The sequence below is a fragment of the Rhinoraja longicauda genome, chromosome 10 (assembly GCF_053455715.1).
Source record: "Rhinoraja longicauda isolate Sanriku21f chromosome 10, sRhiLon1.1, whole genome shotgun sequence".
Classification (NCBI taxonomy): Eukaryota; Metazoa; Chordata; class Chondrichthyes; order Rajiformes; family Arhynchobatidae; genus Rhinoraja; species Rhinoraja longicauda.
In genome coordinates this window covers 26,042,037-26,067,566 of record NC_135962.1, presented here as the reverse complement: position 1 = coordinate 26,067,566, position 25,530 = coordinate 26,042,037, and the positions used below count along the sequence as shown (strand labels likewise).

General features: G+C 39.6%; 1 protein-coding gene across 3 annotated transcripts in view; it reads left to right on the top strand.

Moving 5' to 3' along the window:
• Positions 1-4,815: 4,815 nt before the first annotated feature.
• The window catches only part of strn3 (striatin, calmodulin binding protein 3), a 122,229-nt gene continuing 101,514 nt past the window's right edge, over positions 4,816-25,530 (top strand). For all 3 annotated transcript variants that reach the window (XM_078406445.1, XM_078406444.1, XM_078406443.1), the window contains exon 1: positions 4,816-5,240. In XM_078406445.1, coding sequence (XP_078262571.1) covers positions 4,968-5,240 — 273 coding nt within the window. In that variant the 5' untranslated portion in view covers positions 4,816-4,967. The remainder of the gene's footprint in view (positions 5,241-25,530) is intronic.

The window sequence follows — 25,530 nt, the reverse complement described above, 5'->3', positions numbered from 1 at the left end:
CAAGGCTAGGCCAGCAATCTACAAGAGTACAGAATTTGAAAGCACTGTTCTCGTGTGCCTCTTGTTGTAAAATGAACTGATAGGAATGACCGGGTTTTCTTCAACACTAGAATCCAATGAAGATCAACGAGAGCAGAAAATGCCATTGCTGGGAAGTGGAAACATGCTCTGTAATGTATCCTTCAAAAGAGAAATATGACCTGACAAGCTTTTACATTGGTGGAACCTGTTCTGCAGACCAAACTGATTACTTTTCAAGAACAAAATAATAAAGAGTAACTCTCAATACTATTCTTCAGTGCAGCAGTGCAACATTGTATAAGATGGCTGTACACAGGTAACATGTTTAAGTGTCGCAAATAACTTTAATAACCACATTATAAGAAGAGTAAAGGGCCTGTCCCAGTTACGTGATTTTTAAGGTGACTGCAGGCGACTGTCAAAGTCGTAGCAGATCGCCTAATTTTTTTTTACCCTACGACAATGTCTACGACAATGACCACGACAATGCCGAGTCAGGTCGATACAAGTTCCTTTTTTTGTGAAATTAGCACCTGGCGAAGAGATTACACCGTCTTTGGAAACATCGCAAAATTCCCACGCTTACCTGACCGTCAAACTTTTGTCTCCAATCTACCTGTTAAATGTCCTGATGGTAAATAAATTGGTTAAACAAAACTATCTTCTGGTATCTTCAAATCACAGGCGCAGCGGTAGAGTTGCTGCCTTACAGCGAATGCAGCGCCGGAGACTCAGGTTCGATCCTGACTACGGGCGCCGTCTGTACGGAGTTTGTATGTTCTCCCCGTGAACTGCGTGGGGTTTCTCCGAGATCTTCGGTTTCCTCCCACACTTCAAAGACGTACAGGTATGTAGGTTAATTGACTGGGCAAATGTAAAAATTGTCCCTAGTGTGCGTAGGATAGTGTTAATGTGCGGAGATCGCTGGGCGACGCGGACCCGGTGGGCCGAAGGGCCTGTTTCCGCGCTGTATCTCTAAAATCTAAAAAAAAAATCAAATGCCTTTTCTTAATTTAATATTACGTGCTTCTAAGGGTTTTTCAGTGAACCTCCAGCAGAACCAATGCGTTCCCGAGGGAGACTTGGAATCTGGTTTTAACGTGACGTCCGGGACTTTTCCGAAAGACAGCGAGAACCCGACTGCCAGTACTGTTGTCCCCACTGTCTTTGTATCAGCCTCCCCGGTATCAACATCTTTTGCTTATCCAATCCCGCTGAAAATCCCACGCCCACTCTTCCTCCTACTGTTGGGAGATAGGATGCCTTGTAACCTGCTGCAGTCAGGGTCGAATAAAATAGACACTACCGTTATCAGCGGTATGAACATTGACTTCTCCAACTTTAGATAGTTCCTCTGTCCCTCTCTTCCCCTCCCCCTTCCCAGTTCCTCTATCTTCCTGTCTCCACCTATATCCTTTCTTTGTCCCGCCCCCCTGACATCAGTCTGAAGAAAGGTCTCGACCCGAAATGTCACCCATTCCTTCTCTCCTGAGATGCTGCCTGACCTGCTGAGTTACTCCAGCATTTTGTGAATAAATACCTCATACACTACCCTACACACCAGGGACACTTTACAATTTTTCCAAAGCCAGGTGGGAGGAAACTGGAGCACCCAGTGAAAACATGCGGTCACAGGGAGAATCTGTAAACTCCGTATAGACAGCACCAGTAGTTAGGATTGAACCCAGGTCTCTGGCAGGTTTTGTAAGGCTCCAGGGTCTCTGATGCTGTAACGCAGCAACTCTACCGCTGTGCCACTGTGCTGCCCTGCTGTCATGGCTCTGAACTCCATTTAGTAACTTCTCTTCTGTAATCTCTCCTGTACACTCTGCCAATTCACCTGGACTATAAAACCCATAAAGCTATTATCAATGACACCCTCTCTACAGACTCAAGAGACACCAGAAACTAGATGATGGAACCTAAAGCAAAACATAAGCAAATTGCAGGCAGCATTTGTGGAGGTATCTGAACACTTAATCGTTTAACTGGACTCTGAAAGGTAATGACCAAGGCATCTCTATCACTGTTCTGCCAGACTATCCAGTCCAGGTAAAGGGCTCGAACCAAAAGGACAACTGTCAATTTCCCTCCAATTATGCTGCTGTCCCTCTGAGTTCCTCCAGCAGTTTGTTTTTTTGCTACAAATTCTATGTTCTTGCTTTCAATAAGACACTATCATGCTCCTTCCTCAAAATGGCCACGATTGTTGGATAGTGATCAAAGGACTGTAGTTATTTCCAGTCCTATCTCCCTTTGCTCTTGTGCACAGTAACATTTAGATGACACACTCCTGCAACTGGCCCAGAGAGATATATCCTGCAAACTTGCCTTCTGATGATCTAAATATGAGTTGTTACTCTTTTAGCCACTAGCTAAAATACTTGGGTGTTTAAAAGCTAAATACTATTAGAAATCTCTCTCAGTCCCTTTTTGTTTCATAGCATCCAATATAATCAAAGACTAGTCCCACCCTGGCCATTCTTTCTTCTCCCTGCTTCCGTCCAGCAGAAGGTACAGAAGCTTGAAGGCATGTAGACCAGACTCAGGAACAGCTTCTTCCCTTCCATTATCAGGCTTCTGAATGTTCCACCCAGAAGCTAGGGTACTGTATGATTCACCTCTACCCCACTGAGGACATTGGACTTTGTCTACAGAGCTACAATGCTGAGAACTATATTCTGCTCTCTAAATCTTCCCCTTTGCTCTATCTATCACATATGTTTTGACTGATTGTATTAATGTATGGTGTATGTGATCTGACTGGATAGTTTGCCAGCATCTCTGTAGAACATGGATAGGCAATGTTTTGGGTTCTTGGTCTCTGATTGCTGGACTACATTTTGTACTTTCAAAATAAGGAACTGTAGACAATAGACAATAGACAATAGGTGCAGGAGTAGGCCATTCAGCCCTTCGAGCCAGCACCGCCATTCAATGCGATCATGGCTGATCACTCTCAATCAGTACCCCGTTCCTGCCTTCTCCCCATACCCCCTCACTCCGCTATCCTTAAGAGCTCTATCCAGCTAGATGCTGGTTTACAAAAATAAAAGACACAAGATGCTGGAGTATCTCAGCGGGTCAAGCAGCATCCCTGGAGAGCATGGATGTGTAGTCTGAAGAAGTCCCAACCCGAAACTTGACCTATCTATGTTCTCCAGAGATGTTACCTGACTCGCTGAGTTACCCAGCACTTTCTCTTTTTTTTCCTAAACCAGCACCTGCAGTTCCTTGTTTCTGCAGTATGAAATGTAGTCCTACATCAGTGACATAGAACCATAGCTTGAAGTGGGCAATAGTTTAGTACTTGAACCAACTTTCACGTTTTAAAAATTAATCTCATTTACCTGCTTTTTAGCAAGGTGGGTAGGACTAGCAATTGTCAAATTACACCCCCCCCCCCCCCCCCCATCACCCCCTTACTGAACCTGATGGAACTCCAAAGCTAACAGCCTGACGAACTGAAAACTACTTATTCTGGTTCTGGTTGATTACTGTGCAAACACCTCATAAGTGGTTATCTCGCGCAGGTCGGAGTGAGTAGAGTAGTGATTACATTTTGAAATGGGTCTTTTTGACCAAGTTGAGATTTAGTTGCTCAATCCCCCTTTTAAATGATTGAACATCGGGTGCGCCACGTGTATTGCATGGTAACATATTCCATTCCCTTATTGTCCTAGGGTAAAGGGAATATTGGTAGCCAAGTTTATTGAAACTCGGCGAGTTGATGGTGTAGGGACTGGTATTTTGTCTTGTTTCATGGCCATTGGTTCTGTGGGATGACAGAAGATTTGATGGTGTGATTTTGTGAATCTCTTTGTAAATTGCAATAAGTCTTAGCCTGATTCTGCGGAGCTCTAGGGTTTCCCATCCGAGAGAAGTCAGCATATTATTCATGCTTGATTTGCGCTGGTAGTCATTACATACAAAGCAGGCTGCTCGGCATTGTACTTTCTCCAGGGTGATCTTGTTGTTCTTGTTGAAAGGATCCCATACAGCTCCACAATACTCCTTCCTTCTCTCCCGAGATGCTTCCTGACCTGCTGAGTTACTCAAGCATTTTGTGAATAAATCGATTTGTACCAGCATCTGCAGTTATTTTCTTATTCCACAATACTCCAATTTGGGCCTGACCAAGGACTTGCAGGCGTTCTCTTTGACGGATGTACTACATGCGTGGAAATTTATTTTAAAGAGGCCGAGCGTTCTATTTGCTTTGTTAGACACTTGACCACTAAAATCTTTGCTTAATTCGACTCCTAAATCTTTGCTTAATTCGACTCCTAGATATGGGTGATGGTCGACAGCAAGAAATGTATTCCAATAGAAGCGGTTTAGTCTTGTGTGAGACATGCTTGGTATGACATTTGGTTGCATTGAATGACATCTGCCAGGTATTCCCCCACTCACTTATCATCCCTTCAACAGCCAGAAGAGGGGTCCTGACCCCGAAAGATCGCCTCTCCGTGTTCTCCAGAGATAGACACAGAGTGCTTGAATAACTCAGAGGGTCAGACAGCATCTCTGTGTTTACCTTGCAACACTACGGCTGCTGCCCGCCTGTTCCCCCGCGCGCGCCCGCCCGCGTGCTCTTTGGCAAAATCCCAGGTCGTGAACGATCGCGAGCACGCCCCTCTCCCCGACCCACGTGACCCGCCCCCCCTCCCCTCCCCTCCCCTCCCCTCCCCTCCCCTCGAGATCGGAGCGCGCGCCCCGCGACGACCCCCTCTCACCCCGAGCGCGCGCTCCCGCGGCGGGAACGCGCGCGCCATCGGGAGCGCGCGTTCTGCCCACAATGCAGCGCGCCGCCATATTCTGCAGAAAGAATGTCCATGGCGGTTCGCTGGCGGCGCTGAGGCTCGTCGTCGGGCTCTGCTCCTCCTCCCTCCCCACCTGATATACAGTTATAACAATAACCTTATTAATTAATAATAATAAAAAACATGGATGAACACCCTGGGGGGATGTCCTCGCATACTAGTCCAGGTGGCGCTTTGCTGGGCCCGGGAAACAACCGGAACGGCGTTAACAACAACAACAACGGCGGCGGAGTCTGGCAGCAGCAACAGCCGCTGCAGCAACAGGCGGTGGGCCAGCAAGAGGAGCTGCAGCGGCCCCACTACACCATCCCCGGCATCCTACACTACATCCAGCACGAGTGGGCCCGCTTCGAGATGGAGCGAGCGCACTGGGAGGTGGAGAGAGCCGAGCTACAGGTAGGGATGAGCAGGGCAGGCGTGGGCTACCCTCAGTCAGCCAGGCCACGGGCTGGCCGGGGGAGGGAGGGGATAGGGGTCGGAGCAGTAACTGGTATTTACCCAAATGTGGAAGCCTTCTCGCCGCTGCCGCCGCCATTTTGGTTTCCAATATGGCGCCAGCCTGCTGACTAAAGCTGGGGACAATTTGCGTGTGTCTCTCTGTGTTTGTGTGCTTGCCTCATGCCCTCTATCCACCCCTTCACTCACTCACCAGTCTGTCAACCATCCCACTCACCGCTTGAAGCTGTGCCCACCTTCCCCTCCATCAGATCACAAGGGGTTCCCCCTCAGCTCAGGCTACCTGTTCTTATACAATGTGGGGAGACACAAAGTGTTGGAGTAACTCAGCGGGTCAGGCAGCATCTCTGGAGAAAAGGAATAGGTGACGTTTCGTGTCGAGAGCCTTCTTCAGACAGGACCAGCATCTGCAGTTCCTTCCTTCACACCTTGTACAATGTGGGGTTGTTTGGTCGTTGCTCGCGCAGCATTTCAGGAACACTTGATGCCGGGGAAGACTCACGTTCTGTCACTTGCCCAAAGTTAACAACCTAATCACGAAGAAAACGTTTCCTTTAAAATGCTTCAGACGTGCTCTTGCAAGTTTGAGTTGACTAGAGCATTAGAAGTGAAATAATGTTATATTGTGTATGGTCGGCTTGAGAACAGCCTGTCTTGTATTTATCTGCGATTTAATTTTCAGACTGGATTTGTTGTGGATAATAAGTATTAGTAAAGTATATGTTAAAGTAAACGTGGAACATCGGAGATAAAGTTTCATTTTATAGTTCAGTAATCTACTGCCTTTATTGTACTTTATGTCACTTACGTTTAAATGCAACTTCGCCTTCAGTTTGTGAACGAGAACAAACTATTGCTTGAAATCATAACTTATCGTTACATACACAATGTGTAGTGCAATGACGTGTTGAGCATCGGTAAAGTAAACATTGAGAAGGAATTCTCTTCAAATTTCTGTCACGTTTAGGATGTGATTGGTTTTGTAAATTTTCATACGTATTATATTTTAAACTAATACTTTAGACATTGAGCATACGTCATGTATAATGTGACTCGGCATAATTAGAAATCCCATTATGCCCAGAAAAGTGCATGGCATCTGTAACTATAAGCAGAAAACTTCGGGACGAATGGATTATTTTTATTAGCAGGGGAATTCTATGATTGCTTTTTACTTAAAAATTAGTTCACTTTATGAAGACATTTTTAGTCGTTGTTACATTTAAGACCCACTTCATAGTCCAGTGATTTGGTATCCTTTATTAAAGGTAATGAATTTCTATACTCTGTATGTATATTTCATGCATTTTGTATTGCATGATTACATTCTCCTTTGTGGAAATAAAATAAATATAATGGCATTGGTATTGAATTATTTTCCCCCACCACATTCCCATAAAAATACTTTACAGTTTTCTTTAAAATATTATCATGTCATCTTGCCTGAATGGCAGCATGTGCCTTTACGGCAGAAAGATGTAGAATCCATTCCAATTCCAATGTTTGATAATCTAAAATGGCCCTTCGTTTCCGTGCTATGTAATTGTATTGTTGGAAATCTTTTTTTGGATGATATATTTACTCTTTCCATCTCTTATCGTATATCTATGTTTAAACCGCCTCACATAAAATGACTAAATTCATGGATGAACGTTAATATTGGAAAATGTAGGTATCTAGAAGGATTATAGGATTGCAGGAGACATCAACAAGAGGGATGTTGGGGAGGTGGAGGAGGAAATAAGTGAGAATGGGGGTATTTGAAAACAAGGATATGGAATTTTGAGGCATAACTGGCTACATAATAAGTTTTGGCAGCGTGCTGGTTGTTCAGAATTTGGCACGGCAAACTTTTAGATGGCATTCTTCATGATTGTAAAAAGCTTGTTGGAGTAGTAAAAATTAGAGATGATAAATGAAAATCAAGATGGAAAACCTATCTAAATTAAGTTTTGGTGTTCGCCAGATTTCGGCAGGGTTTATTTGGGATAAATTTATGGTGGTAGAAATAGATTAATTTCGCGATGCTCAACTTTTAATTAAATATGATACGAGGTTTGTGAACACTAAGCTTCAGTTTCAGGCACTTGCCAGGAATAGTAATAGAGCTAATGACTTAGAAACAAAGTTTCTAATGGGGACCAAAAGTAATAGTCCTGGTCATCCCAATGTTCCTGTGGAGGAAAGTTCAGTTCATCTGGTGCTGGAATTCAGACAAGCAATCTGGCAATGTAGGGACGTGGTGAAGTAAATCTGGGTATGATCAGCCCCGTGCAGAGACTGACGAGGCCTTCAGTGATTTATCTTTCATCAATTTCAATCACAACTAAATTACTTTGTCATGTTGACTTTAGGTACATATTGGTGCACATTGCCTCGAATGCGTCTTCAGTTTGTAAATGTATTAAGGAAATCTATCAAACTTTATTTCCAACTTGAGGCAATATCAATTTTGAAATTACTTGTAACTTAGCTTGCAGCCAGATGGAATGAGGATGTTCAGGATTTGGTGCCGTGGACTTTTAGGTGACCTAATTTATCAACTGTAGAACAGAAAGTACCAGAGTGTGTTCTGAAAAAGAGTGTTTTACTTGAAGTGTTAACACTCTTTTTCAACAAATGCTACCTGACTTGCATGTTTCCAGCATTTTCTGTTGTTTCAGCATCTACAGTTTTGATTTTCATTGAGACCAAAATGTAACACTATCTGAGGAAATGAAATTGCTTGTTTTGCATGTATTGTAAGAAAATAACTGCAGATGCTGGTACAAATCGAAGGTATTTATTCACAAAATGCTGGAGTAACTCAGCAGGTCAGGCAGCATCTCAGGAGAGAAGGAATGGGTAACGTTTCGGGTCGAGACCCTTCTTCAGTCTGAAGAAGGGTCTTGACCCGAAACGTCACCCATTCCTTCTCTCCTGAGATGCTGCCTGACGTGCTGTTACTCCAGCATTTTGTGAATAAATACCTTTGTTTTGCATGTATGTTCACTCTTTACAGCAACTTAATGATGCTTTTTCATCTATAGAAAAGGCAATGAATGCATTTACAATCCATTGTTAATCTGAGTGTGCACAATTGCTTTGTATGACTAACCTTGTTCAATTATAATACATGAGATTGATCCAACAAAGCAATTTGTCCTTTCTAGATCTGAGCCACTAATTATGCTGGATTTACTCAACCCCACATTTAAAGTTATTAATTGACTTTGCTTTTTGTGAGAGTGTAGTTTGAAGAGAATATCAAACGGTCATAAGTGATAGGAGTAGAATTAGGCCATTTGGCTCATCAAGTCAACTCCACCATTCAATCATGGGTGATCTATCTCTCCCTCCTAACCCCATTTTCCTGCCTTCTCCCCATAACCTCTGACACCTGTACTAATCAGAATATGATTCTGTCCTCAACTAATTTTTCTAGTGCACTTTTAGCAGGAGTTGCAGCACAGAAACCAGGAGTGATTGATTTGTCTATTATCTTTAATCCTGATTTAACAGCTTCTCTGTGATATAAGTTTACCTTAATTGAGGATGGGCCAGAAAATTGTTCCGTCAATCATAAACTTTCCTCATTTGTATGATTCAGAAATGTTGACTTTAACTTTGAATTATTGTGACTAATATATTGGGCAGTTTAATTTCCCTCTGAAATCCTCTGATTGGCATTAGTCTTTAGTTTCAGTGTTATATTAACAATTTAGCAGTGGACATGAAAGACGTTTATTCTTGTGTTGGCAGATACTATGTTTGTTTTAGTATTACCAAAATCTTGAAAGTACCAATAAAATATGCTGTGGGTTGTACTTGGTATTTACTTAATTGTGATGGACACAATGAGTTCAGAATGCCACTCACAATTTGGGGATCATTAATAATGTCCGTATTTTTAACAAGCACCTTGAAAGTGGGGCTGTAATCCATTAAAAAAAGTGTAATTTCAGTCCTATGTTTTATATATGGTTATGGTCTGTTGTAATTACCCAAATAAGTGTTGTAGATAATTTAGATTTTTAAATTGCCAAATAAATTTCATTTGATAACTTTTTTGCCTAACTTTTAAATAAGCTGATTTAAAAAAATCTATTTTTGACAGTGAAAATAAATTTCTTGCACAGATTTCAGAATTGTACAACGTTGACTACTATTGTTCCCCTTTGAAGTAGCTATTTCTAAATCATAAAGTTCAGAGAATTCTTATGGTATTAAATTTTATGTGATGTAAGATGTACAGTTTGTTACAAATAGTCATGTTCTACCTACTTTTAGCCTAAAAGAAAAATGAAAGTTTAGGAAGTTAGGGCCAAAAGGAATACAAAAGGAATTTGATAAAAAAATTAAAGAGAAATCAGGAGGGCTAAAAGGGGCCAAGAAACGTCGTGGGAAAGTAGTATTAGGGAAAATCCCAAGGCTTTCATATGTGTGTTAAAAACAAGCAGGTACCTAGGGAAAGGGTAGGTCCAGTCAAGAACAAAAAGGATCCTGAGAAAGTGGGTGAGGAAATAAAATATGTACTTAACATTGGTAGTCAGACAGCAGTAGGACATGGATGATAGATGGATCAGGGAGTTTTAAGCTTGTATTGTAGGGCATATTGATATTACGAAGAACATGCTGTTGGGGTCTCTTGAAGAACATTTAAGGTGAGGAAAGGAAGGAGATTGCTGGGGCCTTGGCAGACATCTCTGTATGCTCTTCAGCAGCAGGGGACATCCCAGAAGATTGGAAAATAGCTAGTGTTTTACTTTTGTTTACAAAGGCCAATCCCCATATGTAGTGCTACCTCAAGAAGGTGGCTAATGTCATCAAAGACTCGCAACACCTTGGCCACGCTCTCATCATGTTGGTACCACCGGGAAGTAGCTGAATAATTTTGAGCACGAAACATTGGACTCGTAACATTGAGCACGAGCTGCCTCTCCGGTATGTTAAATTTAACTTGGTGGATTCAATTGCTTGGTGGTCGATTGAGGTAACAGTTATGGGTTTATAAGATTCAATGAAACATCAATTTCTGTACATTGTTGTGATTAAATGTAATGCTCTTTTTTATTGAAATGGAGAATGCCATGGACATGGAGGAGCCAAATTATCACCAGTAGTGAAATTTTAACTGATACCATCTATTGGTTAGGGAAACTGAGTTGATGGCACAGGCCATCATTTAAACAGCTTTAGGCAAGGGACAGATGTGAGATTAGAGATTTTGTGCACTGCCTTGCTATTGATGTGCATTGAATTGTTGTAATTCAGTGCTAGATGCACACCATGAAAGTAATCACTCTAAATAACTGGATAATTGCTAACTTATTCTAATAAACCACCTCAGTATTGAAAATAAATTAATACAGTTGTGAAAGCTTATTTGAGATTTGGAATTATTCAGATTTTTAATCTCAGGCAGCTTTACTTTTATTTTCCATCTGTCTTTTTCACATCTCTCCAGACAAATTATTTTCCTTTACCTGATTTGACATTGAATTCACAAGCTTCAATTTATTCTTTTTACTTTTTCTGTGTACTGGAATCTTTGAAATCTCATTGTTTAAGAAGATTCACTGTTGACCCTGCTGTTCATTGTGATTCAAATGTTTGTTTCATTTGTTATCATCATCAGTTTTGATTTGTTGCAATTGCGTGGGCAAAATTCTTTCCCCTCATCCTTTGAGTCCAAGTAAATGTGCAATCTTGTTAGCTGGCCATTCACAGTATATGCCCATTCACAGTGTATTATGCCCATTCACAATAATCCTCCTGTTTTCTGCCCTCCTGTTTTTACCAGTACTCATAATAGGACAAAAATGGTCAATTAAGTGTGCAAGTGACAATATATCACAACTGGCAACATCTTTGCAATGGAGTATCGGTGAAATGGGTCATGTTCTACTTCAGAACAAATTCTTTCACTTGAGCATTTAGAATTATTTTCTTTTTTTACTCTAGTCAAGTGACTGATTGTTTAATTCAGCATGGAAACAGGCCCTTCGACACACAGAATCCACACCGACCATTGATCACCTGTTCACACTAATTCTATGTTAATCTGCTTTCTCATCCACTCCCTAGACAGGAAGGGCAATTTACAGAGGTCAATTAACCTACACATCTTTAGAATGTGGGCGGAAATTGGAGCACCCCGAAGAAACCCACGCAGTCACAGGGAGAAAGTGCAAACTTTACACAGACAGTACACAAGATCAGGATCGAACCCGGGTTTCTGGCGCAAAGAGCAACAGCTCTACCAATTGTGCCATAATGCCACCTAAATATTGTGTACATTTATAACATAACCTCAGTACTCCTTGTATTCTATGCCTCCTGTTTTATTTATTTACATGTTCCTGAGTGTTTACATTTTTGCTTTTTAATATTTTAAGTAATTATTTTGATTTTAAAATATTCCTGAATATCAATGACATTTACAAGCAATCAGTTGGGTAAACGTTTGTTGCAGTGGTAGGGCAGGATAGGGTTTTGTCTGTTGCATGGCAAGTTTTAAATCATACAAAGACTCAACATTGACGATTGGGTCAACTGGAATGAACAAATGGACTTTAGTTGACCCTCCAAAGACGTAAGAAGGAACTGCAGATGCTGGTTTAAATCGAAGATAGACACAAAAAGCTGGAGTAACTGCAGGACAGGCAGCATCTCTGGAGAGAAGGAATGGGTGATGTTTCGGGTCGAGACCCTTCTTATCTTCAAAAGATAAGTACTGCCTTCGCGCATCGGTCAATGATACTGCTGGTGCTAACTGGCAGCAAAGTCTTGCATGGTTTCCAGAGAGGCAGTGAGTCATGATAATATTTTTGTGAATTCACAAGCTAATACTTCATCATTAATCATATTGCATCTCAATAAAAATATTTCAATATCACAAATGATGTATATTATAAATTTGGTTTCTGTTGCAATGTAGCAATAAATATAAAATGTACTCTGATTAAAAAGGTGAGTCAGCTGTACATATTTAGAAAAGGTGGGAGGAGGAGAACTGGATATGTATTTTGAGCTGCTCTTAGAAAAAATAAGCATTTCTGACTCCTGTTGAGAAACAGACTATTTTTTTAGATCTAAATTAAACTCCACTGTGTGATCTTTAATTTCATTTTTGAGCTGCATAAAATAGAAGTCAAAACTATAGTAGAATTTAGATTCAGTACTATTGCAAGTTAGTTGATTAAATATAGTTGGTGGTATGGCTACTAATAGCTGGGAGACTAAGGATCTGGCCTATGTGGGTTCAGATCAGTACTTTGAATTTATGTTTTGTTTGAAGACTGGGATCTGGATTCTTTGTGGCTTTCAAGGCTTCATACCTGGATTGTAGTTGTAACTCAACTTTTTCTTTAGCTGACCATTTTCTTTTGTTTACAAAATATTTTTAGTTTGGTTGTGAAGGTCAGACTTTCCACTTTTTAACATGTATTTATTTCTATTTTTAGATTTGTTTAATTTTGCAACTTAGCTGTAGTATTTGATCAGAGACAACAGATTAGTTTGTGTGCAAAGCAGCATTGTTGGAAATTATTTTAACGTTCATATTGATAAACACCAAGGAAAAGTGCAGAATAAATCATTATGCATGGGATTGAGGGTTAGAAGCACGAGATAATTTAAAAAAAACTGTGGAAAATAGGGACATTTTGAATAGTGAATTGTGCAATGAAGTTGAATAAAAATGACCATTTGTCGTGTGTCTCTTTCAGCAGGGAATATTTTATAATCCCATTTCGTATTAAACTCAATAGATCCTCGTGTAGAAGTCCATACATTTGCATAAACACAATGGTGCCAATGATGAATATTCTCTGGATATTTGAGATTGACATTTTTATTCAGTACAGGTTTTAAGGCATTTTGAATGTTTTCTATTTAAATTGAATTGGTGTCAAAAAATGGCAATCTATCTTTAGTTACATATCATAAACCTGTTCTGCATTTGGTGCTTTTTCTTGATGAATTTTCTCTATTAACTTTTTCATTAACTATATAAGCTATGAATAGAACTGGATGTTATTTCCTTTGTAAAACCATTTGTGAGCAAAGTTACATAACTAAATTAAATAAAAAGCAAAATGCTGGAAGTACTTAGCAAATGCAACATCAATGGGAAGAGAAAATATTAACTTTTCAAGTCTGATGAAACTTTAACATTGTTTCTCTCTCCACAAATGCTGCCTGATTTATAGAGCATTTCCAGCATTTTCTGTTTTTATTTCTGATTTTCAGCATCTGTAGTCTTAAATTTATATGAGATTGTTGGGTCATTGGTACATATCCCTTTTTTTCTCATTGCATCTCAAATTAGCAATATGAATGCACGACTATCATTGTTTTTCAGATGAGGTGTGATGTGTTTTGTTTAAGAATTATACAGGGCTAGGGCCAGATCTAATGTAATCGAAAGGTATAGGAAAATTTGTAAATTTAGATTTGTAATTCATGGTATGCTTTGATAGCATTTACATTTTCTTTTTGGTCTATTGAACAACCTGTTCAAATAGTTGAAATGAAAGATATAGCCAATTGAATATAACAAAATCAGAACTTTTTTTGCATCCATGTTTGTACGTATGACTAAATTATTTTTAGATCAGAAGGAGAGCGTATTGCTAAATTGTCGAAATAATTATATAGCTGAAATGTTTTATTAAGTAGGTATCAAGGGTTACAATGTTTAATTAAAACAAATTGTAAGAGTTATAACAAGGAACTGCAGACAGTTGTTTATATCAAAGATAGGCACAAAATGCTGGAGTAACTCAGCGGGTCCAGCAGTATCTCTAGAGATACTGTCAGCGGTGTTACTTGTGCATGTCTCAAGAACAAATTTATTATAGATGCCATGGTGTCCTGAAATCTAACCAATAAGATTTAGGTTCCTGAAAGGTGTGTAAGGAGAAAAATATGGCTTTTTTTTCAAAAGCATGTTACTGAATAAACAGTACTTCATGATACAAGATCGTGTATCTTAAATATAAAATAAAAAGTTATAACATTAAAAAGGAAAAATAAATAAATTTGTTTGTTGGAATCTAGGATGATTATGTTATTTCAACTTTTAAAGTATTCAACTTATCGCATTCAAAGTGACTGAGTGGTTACATACTGACATTCATAGAAATAACATTAGAAAGTAGGTGCAGGAGTAGGCCATTTGGCCCTTCTACCCAGCACCATTTCAACTCTGGGAACGTGATTTTGTTTTGACTGCTTCAAGCCTCCAGAGCATATGGTATTTTTTTTTAAATGAATGATAAAAATGCCATGTTTTTCAATTTATGTTTTTTTGAGTTTGGAGCCAAGTGTGTTGTTTGGATAGAGTGCAGCGATTGACTATCCAGTGGTAGACACAAAATGCTGGAGTAACTCAGCGGGTCAGGCAGCATCTCGAAGGGTCTCGACCCGAAACATCACTCATTCCGTCTCTCCCGAGATGCTGCCTGACCCGCTGAGTTACTCCTGCATTTTGTGTCTACCTTTGATTTAAACCAGCACCAGCAGTTTTTTCCCTTAACTATCCAGTGTGTTGGCTGATACAGGGCCCTGACATTCATGTAATACGCAGATATTAGCAATTCAAAGATAAATACAATCATGCACTTGAAGATCATGTTCAATGCTGGTTGGGAAGAATAGGAATGTCCTACTTAATGTTTTAGGAAGAAATATTATTTGTTTATTATAAGTGTTTAATTGCCCAATGCGTCAAGTATGAACAACAACAATGAAAGTTTTACTTGCTGCAGCTTTATAGGCATTGTCAATGCAACAACAAAAAAATCAGGTATTCAAGGAATATCTGACTATGATAGCGCTAACTAAAGCATGTAGTACAACCTCAGCAGTGCAAAGCCCATAGCACTTTGGTGCTGAGGTAGGGTTATGCAAAGTGGTTCAAAAACCTGATGGTTGATGGGCTGTTCTTAAATATTCTTAGATATTAGATAAAATATTCTTAGTTATTAGCTGCCTTCTTGAGACAACGCATGCTGTAGATTCCTTTGATGGTGGGGAGGTCAGTACATGTGAAGGTCCATGCAACATCCACCAGTTTTGTAGCTTCCTTCGTTCTTGAGAGTTCGGATTACTGATCCATGCCATGATACAATCAGTCAGTATGCTCTTCAATGTACACTTGCAAAAGCTTGATTGGTATTCAGCGACAAGCTGAATCTTTTCAAACTTCTGAGAAAATAGGGGCAGACATTGGTGAGCTTTCTTTGTGCTTGCATCTTTGTGGGCTCAGGACAGATCTTCGGAGAAGTGTATGCTGAGGAACATAAAGATGTTGATTGTCTCCACCACCATCCCAACAATGAAGACAGATTAATGGTGCCTTGGCTTTTCCCTACTCAAGTCAACAACCAGCTCCTTGAACCTGCTAACGTTGAGAGCAAGATTGTTGTTCAGGCACTGCTCAACCAGATTATTGATCTCCCTCCTTTTCTCTGACTCGTCATTATTTATTATTGGCCCAACGATAATGCTATCGGTGGCAATTTTAAAGATGGTGTTGGAGCTGTGTGGGGTTACACAGTCATGGATTTTGAGAGAGTAGAGAAAGGGACTGACCATGCAGTCCTGAGGTATTGGTGCGGATGGTCAGTGAGAAGATGTTGTTGCTAATTCGTACTGATTGAGATCTGCTAACGAGGAAGTTGCTGCGTTTTGAGCATTTGATCAGTTCTGCTTCTTGTAGATTTCTGCTATAAAGTAATTTCAATATTTGTTATGCTTATTTTTATTGAGAGTAGCTACTCTGATTTTAATCCATTCTTAAATTCAGCTCATGCATGCTTATGTTTATATTGACATGTGTGCAGTGAAAAGATTTGTTTTGCATGCTGTCCAAATGGATGAAATGTACCATACACAAATAAAGTCTAGTCAAGCTCAAGTACAGTGGATAGAGCAAAGGAGAATATACAGAGTGCAGAATATACTCCTCAGCATTGTAGCACATTAGTTCCATAGACAAAGTCCAATGTCCACAATGGGGTAGAGATGAATTGGAAGTTACCCTAGCTTATGGAAGGACCCTTCAGAAGCCTGATAAGAGAGGGGAGATGCTTCTCCTGAGTCTGGTAGTGAGCCTTTTCAAACTTATATCATATCATCATATCATCATCATATATATACAGCCGGAAAGAGGCCTTTTCGGCCCTCCAAGTCTGTGCTGCCCCAGTGATCCCCGTACATTAACACTATCCTACACCCACTAGGGACAATTTTTACATTTACCCAGCCAATTAACCTACATACCTGTACGTCTTTGGAGTGTGGGAGGAAACCGAAGATCTCGGAGAAAACCCACGCAGGTCACGGGGAGAACGTACAAACTCCTTACAGTGCAGCACCCGTAGTCAGGATCGAACCTGAGTCTCCGGCGCTGCATTCGCTGTAAAGCAGCAACTCTACCGCTGCGCTACCGTGCTTCTGTAACATCTGTCGGATGGGATCAATGAGGACGAATGACCGTGATGGGACACGGCTTTGATTATGCTGGCTGCTTTTCCGTGGCAGCATGAAGTGTGGATGGAGTCATTGATGGGTGACATGTACAACTCTGCAAAATCTCGCAATCTTGGGCAGAGCTGTTCCCAAACCAAGCGGTAATGCAACCTGACAGTATGTTTTGCAAGGTGCATCTGCAGAAGTTTGTAAGAAACATTGGAGATATACCTCATTTCCTGAATCTCCTCAGGAAGTAGACACCTTCTTAGCTGTTGCATCAATGTGATTGGTCTATGACAGATTGTTGGTGATATTAATGCCAATGAACTTGAAGCTCACAATTATTTCCACTTTGACACCAATTATACCAATGTACACCATGCTTCCTCAAGATCTGTGTATTGCTGTCAGTATTGAGCTTATATGTTCTCCCAGTGCTCTGGCTTCCTCCCACATCCCCAAAACGCACAGGTTTGTAGGTTAATTGTAAAATTGTCCTTGGTGTGTAGGATAGGACTAGTGTGCTGGTGGTCATAGGCTGGCGCAGACTCGATGGGCTGAAGGGCCTGTTTCCATGCTGTATCTCTAAACTAAACTAATTGATCATATTTATCACCAAGTCACGTTTGTGCTGTTTCCAGTTGTATGCTTTCTGCTTATTTCATTAGAAATTCAGCTAATTTCTGGAATTCGTAGATTGAACCGATAATTCATTAAGTGTCCAAAGTAACAAGGTTACTGGAGAAATGAACGTTTGTTTTAAATAAACAAATAATAGTTTATTTGTCACATTTCTGAGAAAGATCGATATTTTGTTTAATTGTCATTTTAGATCTTTCAGCAAGGTGTTCATTCTATTTTGAGAGACTTGTAAGACCTCTGTTTGCATTTGATAAAACTGGTGTAAACCTAATCCTCATTCAGTAGGCCTTTTAACTCCAGTCTCTAGAGAACTAAAAATACCATTAAACGTGCCATTTAAGCATTCTGGATTCCCTCAATGGCTGACTGAGTGGATACAAGAACCAGCTATTTGATGAGACAATTCCAGATTGAATTTGTCTTTGCTTTGCTTTTAAGAAGAGAAATTATCAGATTACTGCTTCCGTTATGTAGTTAGTTTTGATGGGTGTGTGCAAGTAGTGCATGATAGATTTGGATGAGCATTTGATCCCCATCTGGTTGGATAGTATTGTGGATTTGGTATTTATCCACAAAAGCTCACTTGTATAATGGCTGCTTAACATTGTTTCTGGAACATGTAAGAAGGTTGGTTAGCTAGATCACTAAGTTCATACAGAGGCGAAGAGTAAGGTAAGGAGATAAACAGCAAAAATGTCATTGACTCCCATAGCTACTTTGATTACACCTCTTTCCACCCTGTCTCTCATTTTCTCTGACTCCACCACATCTGCTCTCAAGATGATGCTTTCCACTCTATGACATCTATGATGTTCTTTTTCTTCAGTTAAGTGGTTTACACCCCCTTTGTAGTTGCGGATAGAGCCCGCAACGGTTTCTTGTAGTTTTGCCCTTGTCCGCTAATTCCCTCAGACAGAGATTGTTCCGCTGGTCATTACCTTTCACACTGCGAATCTCTGCACCTAACGTATCATTTACCGACATTTCCACCAGCTCAACACAATCCCACCATTCGTCATATCTTCCCATCCGCACTGTCCACAGAGATTCTATCCACAACCTCTTGGTCTGCTTCTCCCACCCACCCCTCCCCTGACACTTTCCCCAACAACTGCAGGAAATGAAACACTTATGCCTAACCTCCTTCATCATAGCCATTTAGGGACCCCATCAGAGACAGAAGTTTACTTGTACCTCTTCTGCCCTCATCTATTGCATTCTGTGCTCCTGATGTGACTTTCTCTACATCGACTAGGCCAAGCGTAGACTAGGCGACCATTTCACCATTTGTGCTCAGTCCGCCAGGGGTTGCTGGATCTCCTGGTCACTAGCCAATTTCTTCCATTCCCTTTCCCATATTGACATTTCAGTCTTCTGCCTCCTCCACTGCCTTAGTGAGGCAGCACAAAAAAATGGAAGAATGTACCTCATAATCTGCTTGGTTAGCGTACAGCTCAACTGCATGGACATTTCAATTCGCTAATTACCTAATGTTCCTTAACCATTCCCCTTGCCTCCCTCTTTCTTTCTACTCCCACCCGTCCTGGCACCCAGTTACTTTCCCCTTGTCCCCTCCTCACTCTGCGCCCCTTATTTTCCTTCCCCGTTCCCATACTCTGGTTCTACATTTTTACTCTTCATCTTCCTTTTTCACATCTGTCTTCCCCACTTTTACACAGTAAATGGTGGAGCAGTAGAGAGTGTTGCAGAACAGAGTGATAAAGAAGTACAGGTGCTTGGTTCCTTTGAAGTGGCCAGGCAGGTGGACAGTAGTGAAGAAGGCATTTAGTATGCATGCCTCCTTTGGAAAGAATATTGAGTATCAAAGTTGGGACAGCATTCTACAGCTGTACAAGTCATTAGTTCTATGTGCAGTTCTGTTCCCGGCTATAGGAAGGATGCCACCAAGTAGAAAAGGATGCAGATATTCACCTTATTTCCTTTGTAGCAAGAGGTTGGATAGGCCGGGAGTCTTTGGAGCAGAGGACGAGGGGTGACCTTACTGATGTGTATAAGAGGATGAGGGGCATGGATGAAGCTAGTGCTCACAGTTTTATTCCTAGAGGAGAGAATTCTAAAACTGGAGGGCATAGGCTGAAGGTGAGAGGGAAGATATTTAAATGGGAACTTAGCGACACCTTTTTCATTTAGCGGGTAATCCATTTCCAGAGAGAGCTGCCAGAAGTTGTTATAGAAGCAGATGCAATTCCGACTTTTAAAAGACATTTGGACAAATGTATGGATGGGAGGGGTTTTGAAGGTTCTGATCCAATTGCAGCCAAATCAGACTTTACCCAGAATGCAAAAGTGGTCGGCAAGGGGTGTGCTGGAGGGCCTATACCTGCCTTGCACAGCTCTGTGATACTTCACCTCCATCCTTGGTTACTAGCTTTATCCACTTCTCTTCCACCTGATTCATCTGCCAAACAGTCCACCTATCATTGCCAGTTCTTGTCTCACCATTTTTCCTCGCTTCTCTACGAGCTAGCTCCTCTCTACTTCATCAGACTGAAGAAGGGTTCCAACCCAAAATGTCTTCCATCCATTTCCCTCTATGAATGATGCGTGACTCATTGAGCTCCTCCAGCAGTTTGTTTTTTTTCTCAAGATTTCAGCATCTGCAGTCTCTTCACTCACCATTTCACCCAAATAGTGAAAACATCTTGAGGCAATTTCAAGTTTTAACATGACTTTATCTTAACCTTTGCTAAACAATACTTTGATACCTAACATTTGTGTAGGGCTCTAAGAAGATTGAAGCTGTATTTGTGGTCAGTATGGGGTAATTTGTTTTAGGAAATTGCGGTTACAAAATAAAACTATTCTGGAGTAGCGAAGAACTTCTTCAAGAGAAATTAGAATTTGTGTCTTGAATTTCATTTGCTTTTTTATTTTGATGGTTGGATTTCCATTAATGGTGTCCATTGTATGCTTGCCAGTTTAGTTTAACTTTTGCTTTTTCCCCCAAGTGATAGTTGTATTTTTTAAATATAAAATACCTTTTCCAAAGGTGAAAAGAGACAATTGCATATTAGTTGAGGTGGAGTCTGCAGGAAACAGACTGCCATTGAAATGTTTACATGTGTTTGAACCATTCAATTTTCAACTGTGTTTAAATTGCGTTGTGGAATTTTGAAAATGTAAGTATTTAATCCAATGTAAACATAGATCACAGCCTCAAAAAATACCACAGCTGAATGCTACTAGTTTTATAGAAATAATTGCCTTACGTTGCCTGAGGTATTTTTTTTAAACATTGAATATTAACTTGCATTTTGGTGTTCGTTTTCTAAGCTTTTTACCTCTCTTTGCTAGATTGGGGTTCCAAAGATACCGATTGTCCTTTTATTCTTTTGCCCAGAAATATTATGAGTGAACCTTGATGATGAGTGTTGGTGGGGCGCATTGCAAGAGTCTGATACAATTCTCAATTGACATTCGGCGCACGTTTTATGAAAGGAAGCAGTTAATGACCAGTGACGGATGCCTTGGCCAACCCTCAAGTTCTGATATATCTGTCTTGGTAAACCTTGAGGGTTGCAACTAGAATCTTCTATTTTTGTAACATCTGCTTGCAGTCATTTTGATTTTTGGATGATTAACATTCAGATCCTAATGTGCACAGTTGCCTGAATTAACCTCTGAGCTGCAATGCAATTTGATACATCAATGATAAATGTCACGTTCTTTAAAAGCTGCTACATCTGAGAGTTGTTGAGACCACTATCTTGAAAGGATGTCAAAGTTTTAATAACTGCACCCGTGATGGATATCAAAACTGCATGAAGCTTAAGTAGGGGAAGCTACTAAATTTAGGCATAGATTTAATAGGTTGCAGTTACCCAGTCCCCTTACCCATTATTGAGGGTGACCAAGTTACTACCAGAATTAAAACATTTGTCCACTACTCTATGAATGCAGAACTGCCAAATTATTGCACAGATCATTTGCTGTTGTCTCTCATCAGTAATAATGCTACTCAATTTTCTACTGAGCATCTCCATGAATTTTGCTTCCTGAACCATACCATTTACATCAATATTTTTAGTCAGTTGCACTTGAAATACAAAAAGTAGCATGGACCTTTGCTTGGTTTCTGATCTGAAAAAACTGGTTAAAATATGATTTTTTAATAAGAGGCTGAGTTTGCAAGCTTAGTGCTTATTTATGCACAGTGCACTTTTTTCATTTAAAAAAGGTATCTCGTAAAGTTATTATTTGGTGGAAAATCAATGTCTTATTGGAAGCATTAGTAAGTATTGACCTCTGTTTCCAGCAACATTATGTAGGCATTGTATTTTCTGAGGAGTATTCTTATTTTCTGCCATGATTTACTTCATAGAGTTGTTTGAAAGTTGCATCCGTTCATCATTGCAGCTTACAAACCAAGCCTTGGCTTTTCCATTCAAGGCCAAAAACAAGCAAGAAACATTCTATTTCTCTTGGCACTTAACTGCAGTTTTCCCTTCCTGGAAAAGGACATGATGATTATCACTTCACCAGAAGCCACAACCTGCGAAATAAAAACACTAATTCAACTGTTCTAGGAAATGTCCTTCACTATTGCAGAATTTATATAAAATCTCAATTTTATCATTCATTCTCTGCATATTGTTAGTTTGTTCCGAGCATCTGTAGTTTCATGTGTCCATTGAATATTTTGGTGTTATTTCTGTCAGAAGTATGTAAACAAAATTCTTGTCTCACAAAGGCCATTTTCTACCCAAGAGATTTTATCATTTTACTTTCATAAGATGTCTGCAGTGAAAGCAAGATATCATGATTAAGGACAGCAATGCATATTTCCCATATTAGTATGCTGTGGTTTTATCTGCAGTGTTGGAATGCTATTCCATAATGAACCTGCTTACCTGCTGGAAATGAGTTAATCGCAAGGAAGTGAAATTTTTTGTTCAAGGATTTTGATGTTTTGTATCTTCTTACAAGCATTCTATATTTGCTTGACCATGATACAGAAAGACTGGTCCATGTCCCCAACATCCCTAAAGAAATGCATTGGAGACTCAAAGGTACCATTTCTCTGGGACCTCCTACTTTTTATCCTGATTCATGAGCCCTTCTTTAAAAAGAAAACCAAAACAATTCCGTCTTCAAATTCCATTTTGGAGGATGTTCTGATCAGCTCGTCAGTTGAAGCTACCAATTGAGGGATTATTCTACATTTTAACAGCCTCCCTTTCTGGTTGCACTATTGAATTCAACTACAATTTGATCTTAAAGTTTGTAAGGGAGACTGATACTTTGGACCAAGTATCTAGAGATTTTTGGGGACTTTTGCAATTTGCCCAGACCATCTTTCAGTAGGGGTATGGTATTACTTTTGTTAATTGCACCCAGAATCTTGATGGTGTTAGCCTGCAAACTTTCCAGATTATTGAAGGTTATTCCAATGAATGCTCCAATTCAATTCACTTTTTAAGACGTTACACAAAGTCTAACTTTTTTTTCAGCTAACCTAGTAAGGGACCACAAGAACTAGGATCCCACTGGATTTAAGGGAACAAAAGAACTGGGGTCTCAATGGGTTTAAGAGAGCACTGGAATCTACTCCTGGACCTGGTGAGCCAGATATTGAGGTCAAGAAAGGGGAGAAAGGTGTCGGAGAGAGTCTAAGTGAATTTGAGGGCTGGGTGGAAGTAATTTTATATGTTTGACCCTGTAATTTTATAATCGGTGGTGTCCATATTAACCATTCTGTTTAATCCCTTGATGAAAATTCTTATGAAAAACTCAATGTTAGGCTTCCATTGTGAGGATTCAGTAGAGACATGTCAAACCACGTCTTAGTTTGTATATAGTAATTGCAGTCTGGAAATTAAATGAAGCTTATTTTGTGATATGTGTCGAGTGCCCATTTTGCATAATGCTGAAACTTGCTTGGTTGTAACAAGCTTGTGGCACCAAGCTGTATTTCTTAAGTGTTTGTCAGCCAGTATATTGGTCCAACAGGAATTATGACAGGATTTGGATTTAATGTGTATTTTACAGATAATTCCAATTACTTAACAGAGCCTGTTTAAATAGCACACGGCAGATAACACACTAATGAATCTGTTTTAAAATAAGCTACAATATAAAGCAGGTACAACTACTGAGTAAAACTATTAAATTTTCATGAATGCCAGTTATCTTCTCCAATGAAGTGCAGTAAAGTTTAAGTACAATACATGTTGATTATTTTCCTGCATGAAGAAGTGATTTCAGACTTGCTGGATATAAATTATGTGAATAAAATAGGTTCCAGTTGATCACAGTGATAATCACTGAAATAAGTTATTCAGATTTTCAAATATCAGTACGGATATCTGGCTGGAAAATTACTTTCCTTATGAAACCAAAATAAATTTCTGGTGAATTTGCTCATTGTTCTGTTAGCATTGGGATCTTTTGATTTGAAATGAATAAAATGGTCAATGAATTTGAAATTGACTGCATGATATTTGGGAGTTGCTTCAGGCAACCAGGTTTGATCTTTGTAAACGTTAGACTGGATTGACTGGTCAATTGAACCGTTGAAGATTCGAGTCAGGTAATAAAAGTAGGTAGGATGGCATAGTTTTTGAAGCTAATTATGTTGCCTCCGTGTTAAGGTGTTTCTTAATATTGATAGTACTTCAAGCATTTATCTGAAAACTTGTGTGATTCAATTATTAGCTACTCAGGCAACAAAATGGAAGAAACAATGATGATTTAATTTTGAAGTAATCATTCCAAAATCTTCATTAAATTGAGTTCAAAATAGGCTGGTAATTTTAGCAATCATTTTAATGGTGTTTGCTTACTGTCATAACAAAGTAATAATTTGTATGATAAAGTATAAAATTAGACAAACTCGAACGTGGAATATTTTATTTGCTACCAGTACCTTCCATTGGAGCTATTCACATTTTTAAATGTGTGAGAAAGAAGCAAGCCTTTGATTCATCTGATGTTAGATTTTTATATTTAACAAAAGTCAACATTATAAAGTTTTTATTTGAATGTCATGATGTCCCATTTGTAACTTCACTTGCAGCACTTGTAATTTGTCCTTGAATGCAATTCAGATTCTTTGAGCTGCAAGATAATATCCTAACCAACTCCATGATCTATGCCAAGAGTTATGTTGGATTGTTCATTACAGACCTCTAATGTAATTTGCAGCCATTTCATCTTGCCAGGTAATTTAACAACAAACAAAATAAAACAATATCGTTAACCAGGACTCAGTTTGTAAAAATACGTTTAGAGAAAAACAATTCTGCAGAAGTGACTTTGTGAATATGTTCCCAGGTTTGCTGTTTGGAGGCATTCATTTAAACATGTAAATGATGATTTCAACATATGGGTCCTTTGTGTTGTTTGAGGGGTTCAAAATTGATTCGACGTCCCTTACTCCAGGTGAAGAAGAGGAATTGGGATGAGATTGAGTCCTGGTGAAATTGTATTAATTGAGTAGTTTAACTGGATGCTATGACATGAAAATGAAGAAAATCAAATGAGAGGGACTTTTCAGGCTAGATGAGAAGTACTTAGAGGTGAAAACATTTGGGACAAGCTCTACTTTTATGAAGTCCCGTCATATCTGTACATGTAATTCTAGAATTAAGCACATGATTTTCAAAGAAAGACATATGGAATTCCTTGTTATTCGTGAGGAATAGGGAGAAGCACATTTCCTATGGGTAACTACAACACATACCGTAAACACTGCTGACAGTGACATAAAGGCCACAATCATTTAGTGGTCAAACCTACTGTGGTTTTAGCAGCCTCTAGGTTTTAACTTGGCAAAGCAAATTAAATTTTCTTTTGATTTGCTGCAGACTTATGAGAAGGATATTGACTTGCTTTGGACTTTTTTCTTCTTTCAGGGCAGCTGTAACTTCCTCCAAAGCAGAAACAGTAGAGTTGTCAGCAAAACTCCACACAAACCTGCCTGTGTTTTGATCCTTATCCCAGCTCTGGCTGTAAAGGAAGTTTATGTATCAGTATAGTTGTTACTTTAACTTCCCTGTAGATAACTGCAGGAATTGTAAAGACACATACATAGATAAAATGTGCAAGGTTAGATGTAATCTTAAATATTTTGGAAACATTAACATGGTAACCAATGAAAAAAAATCCA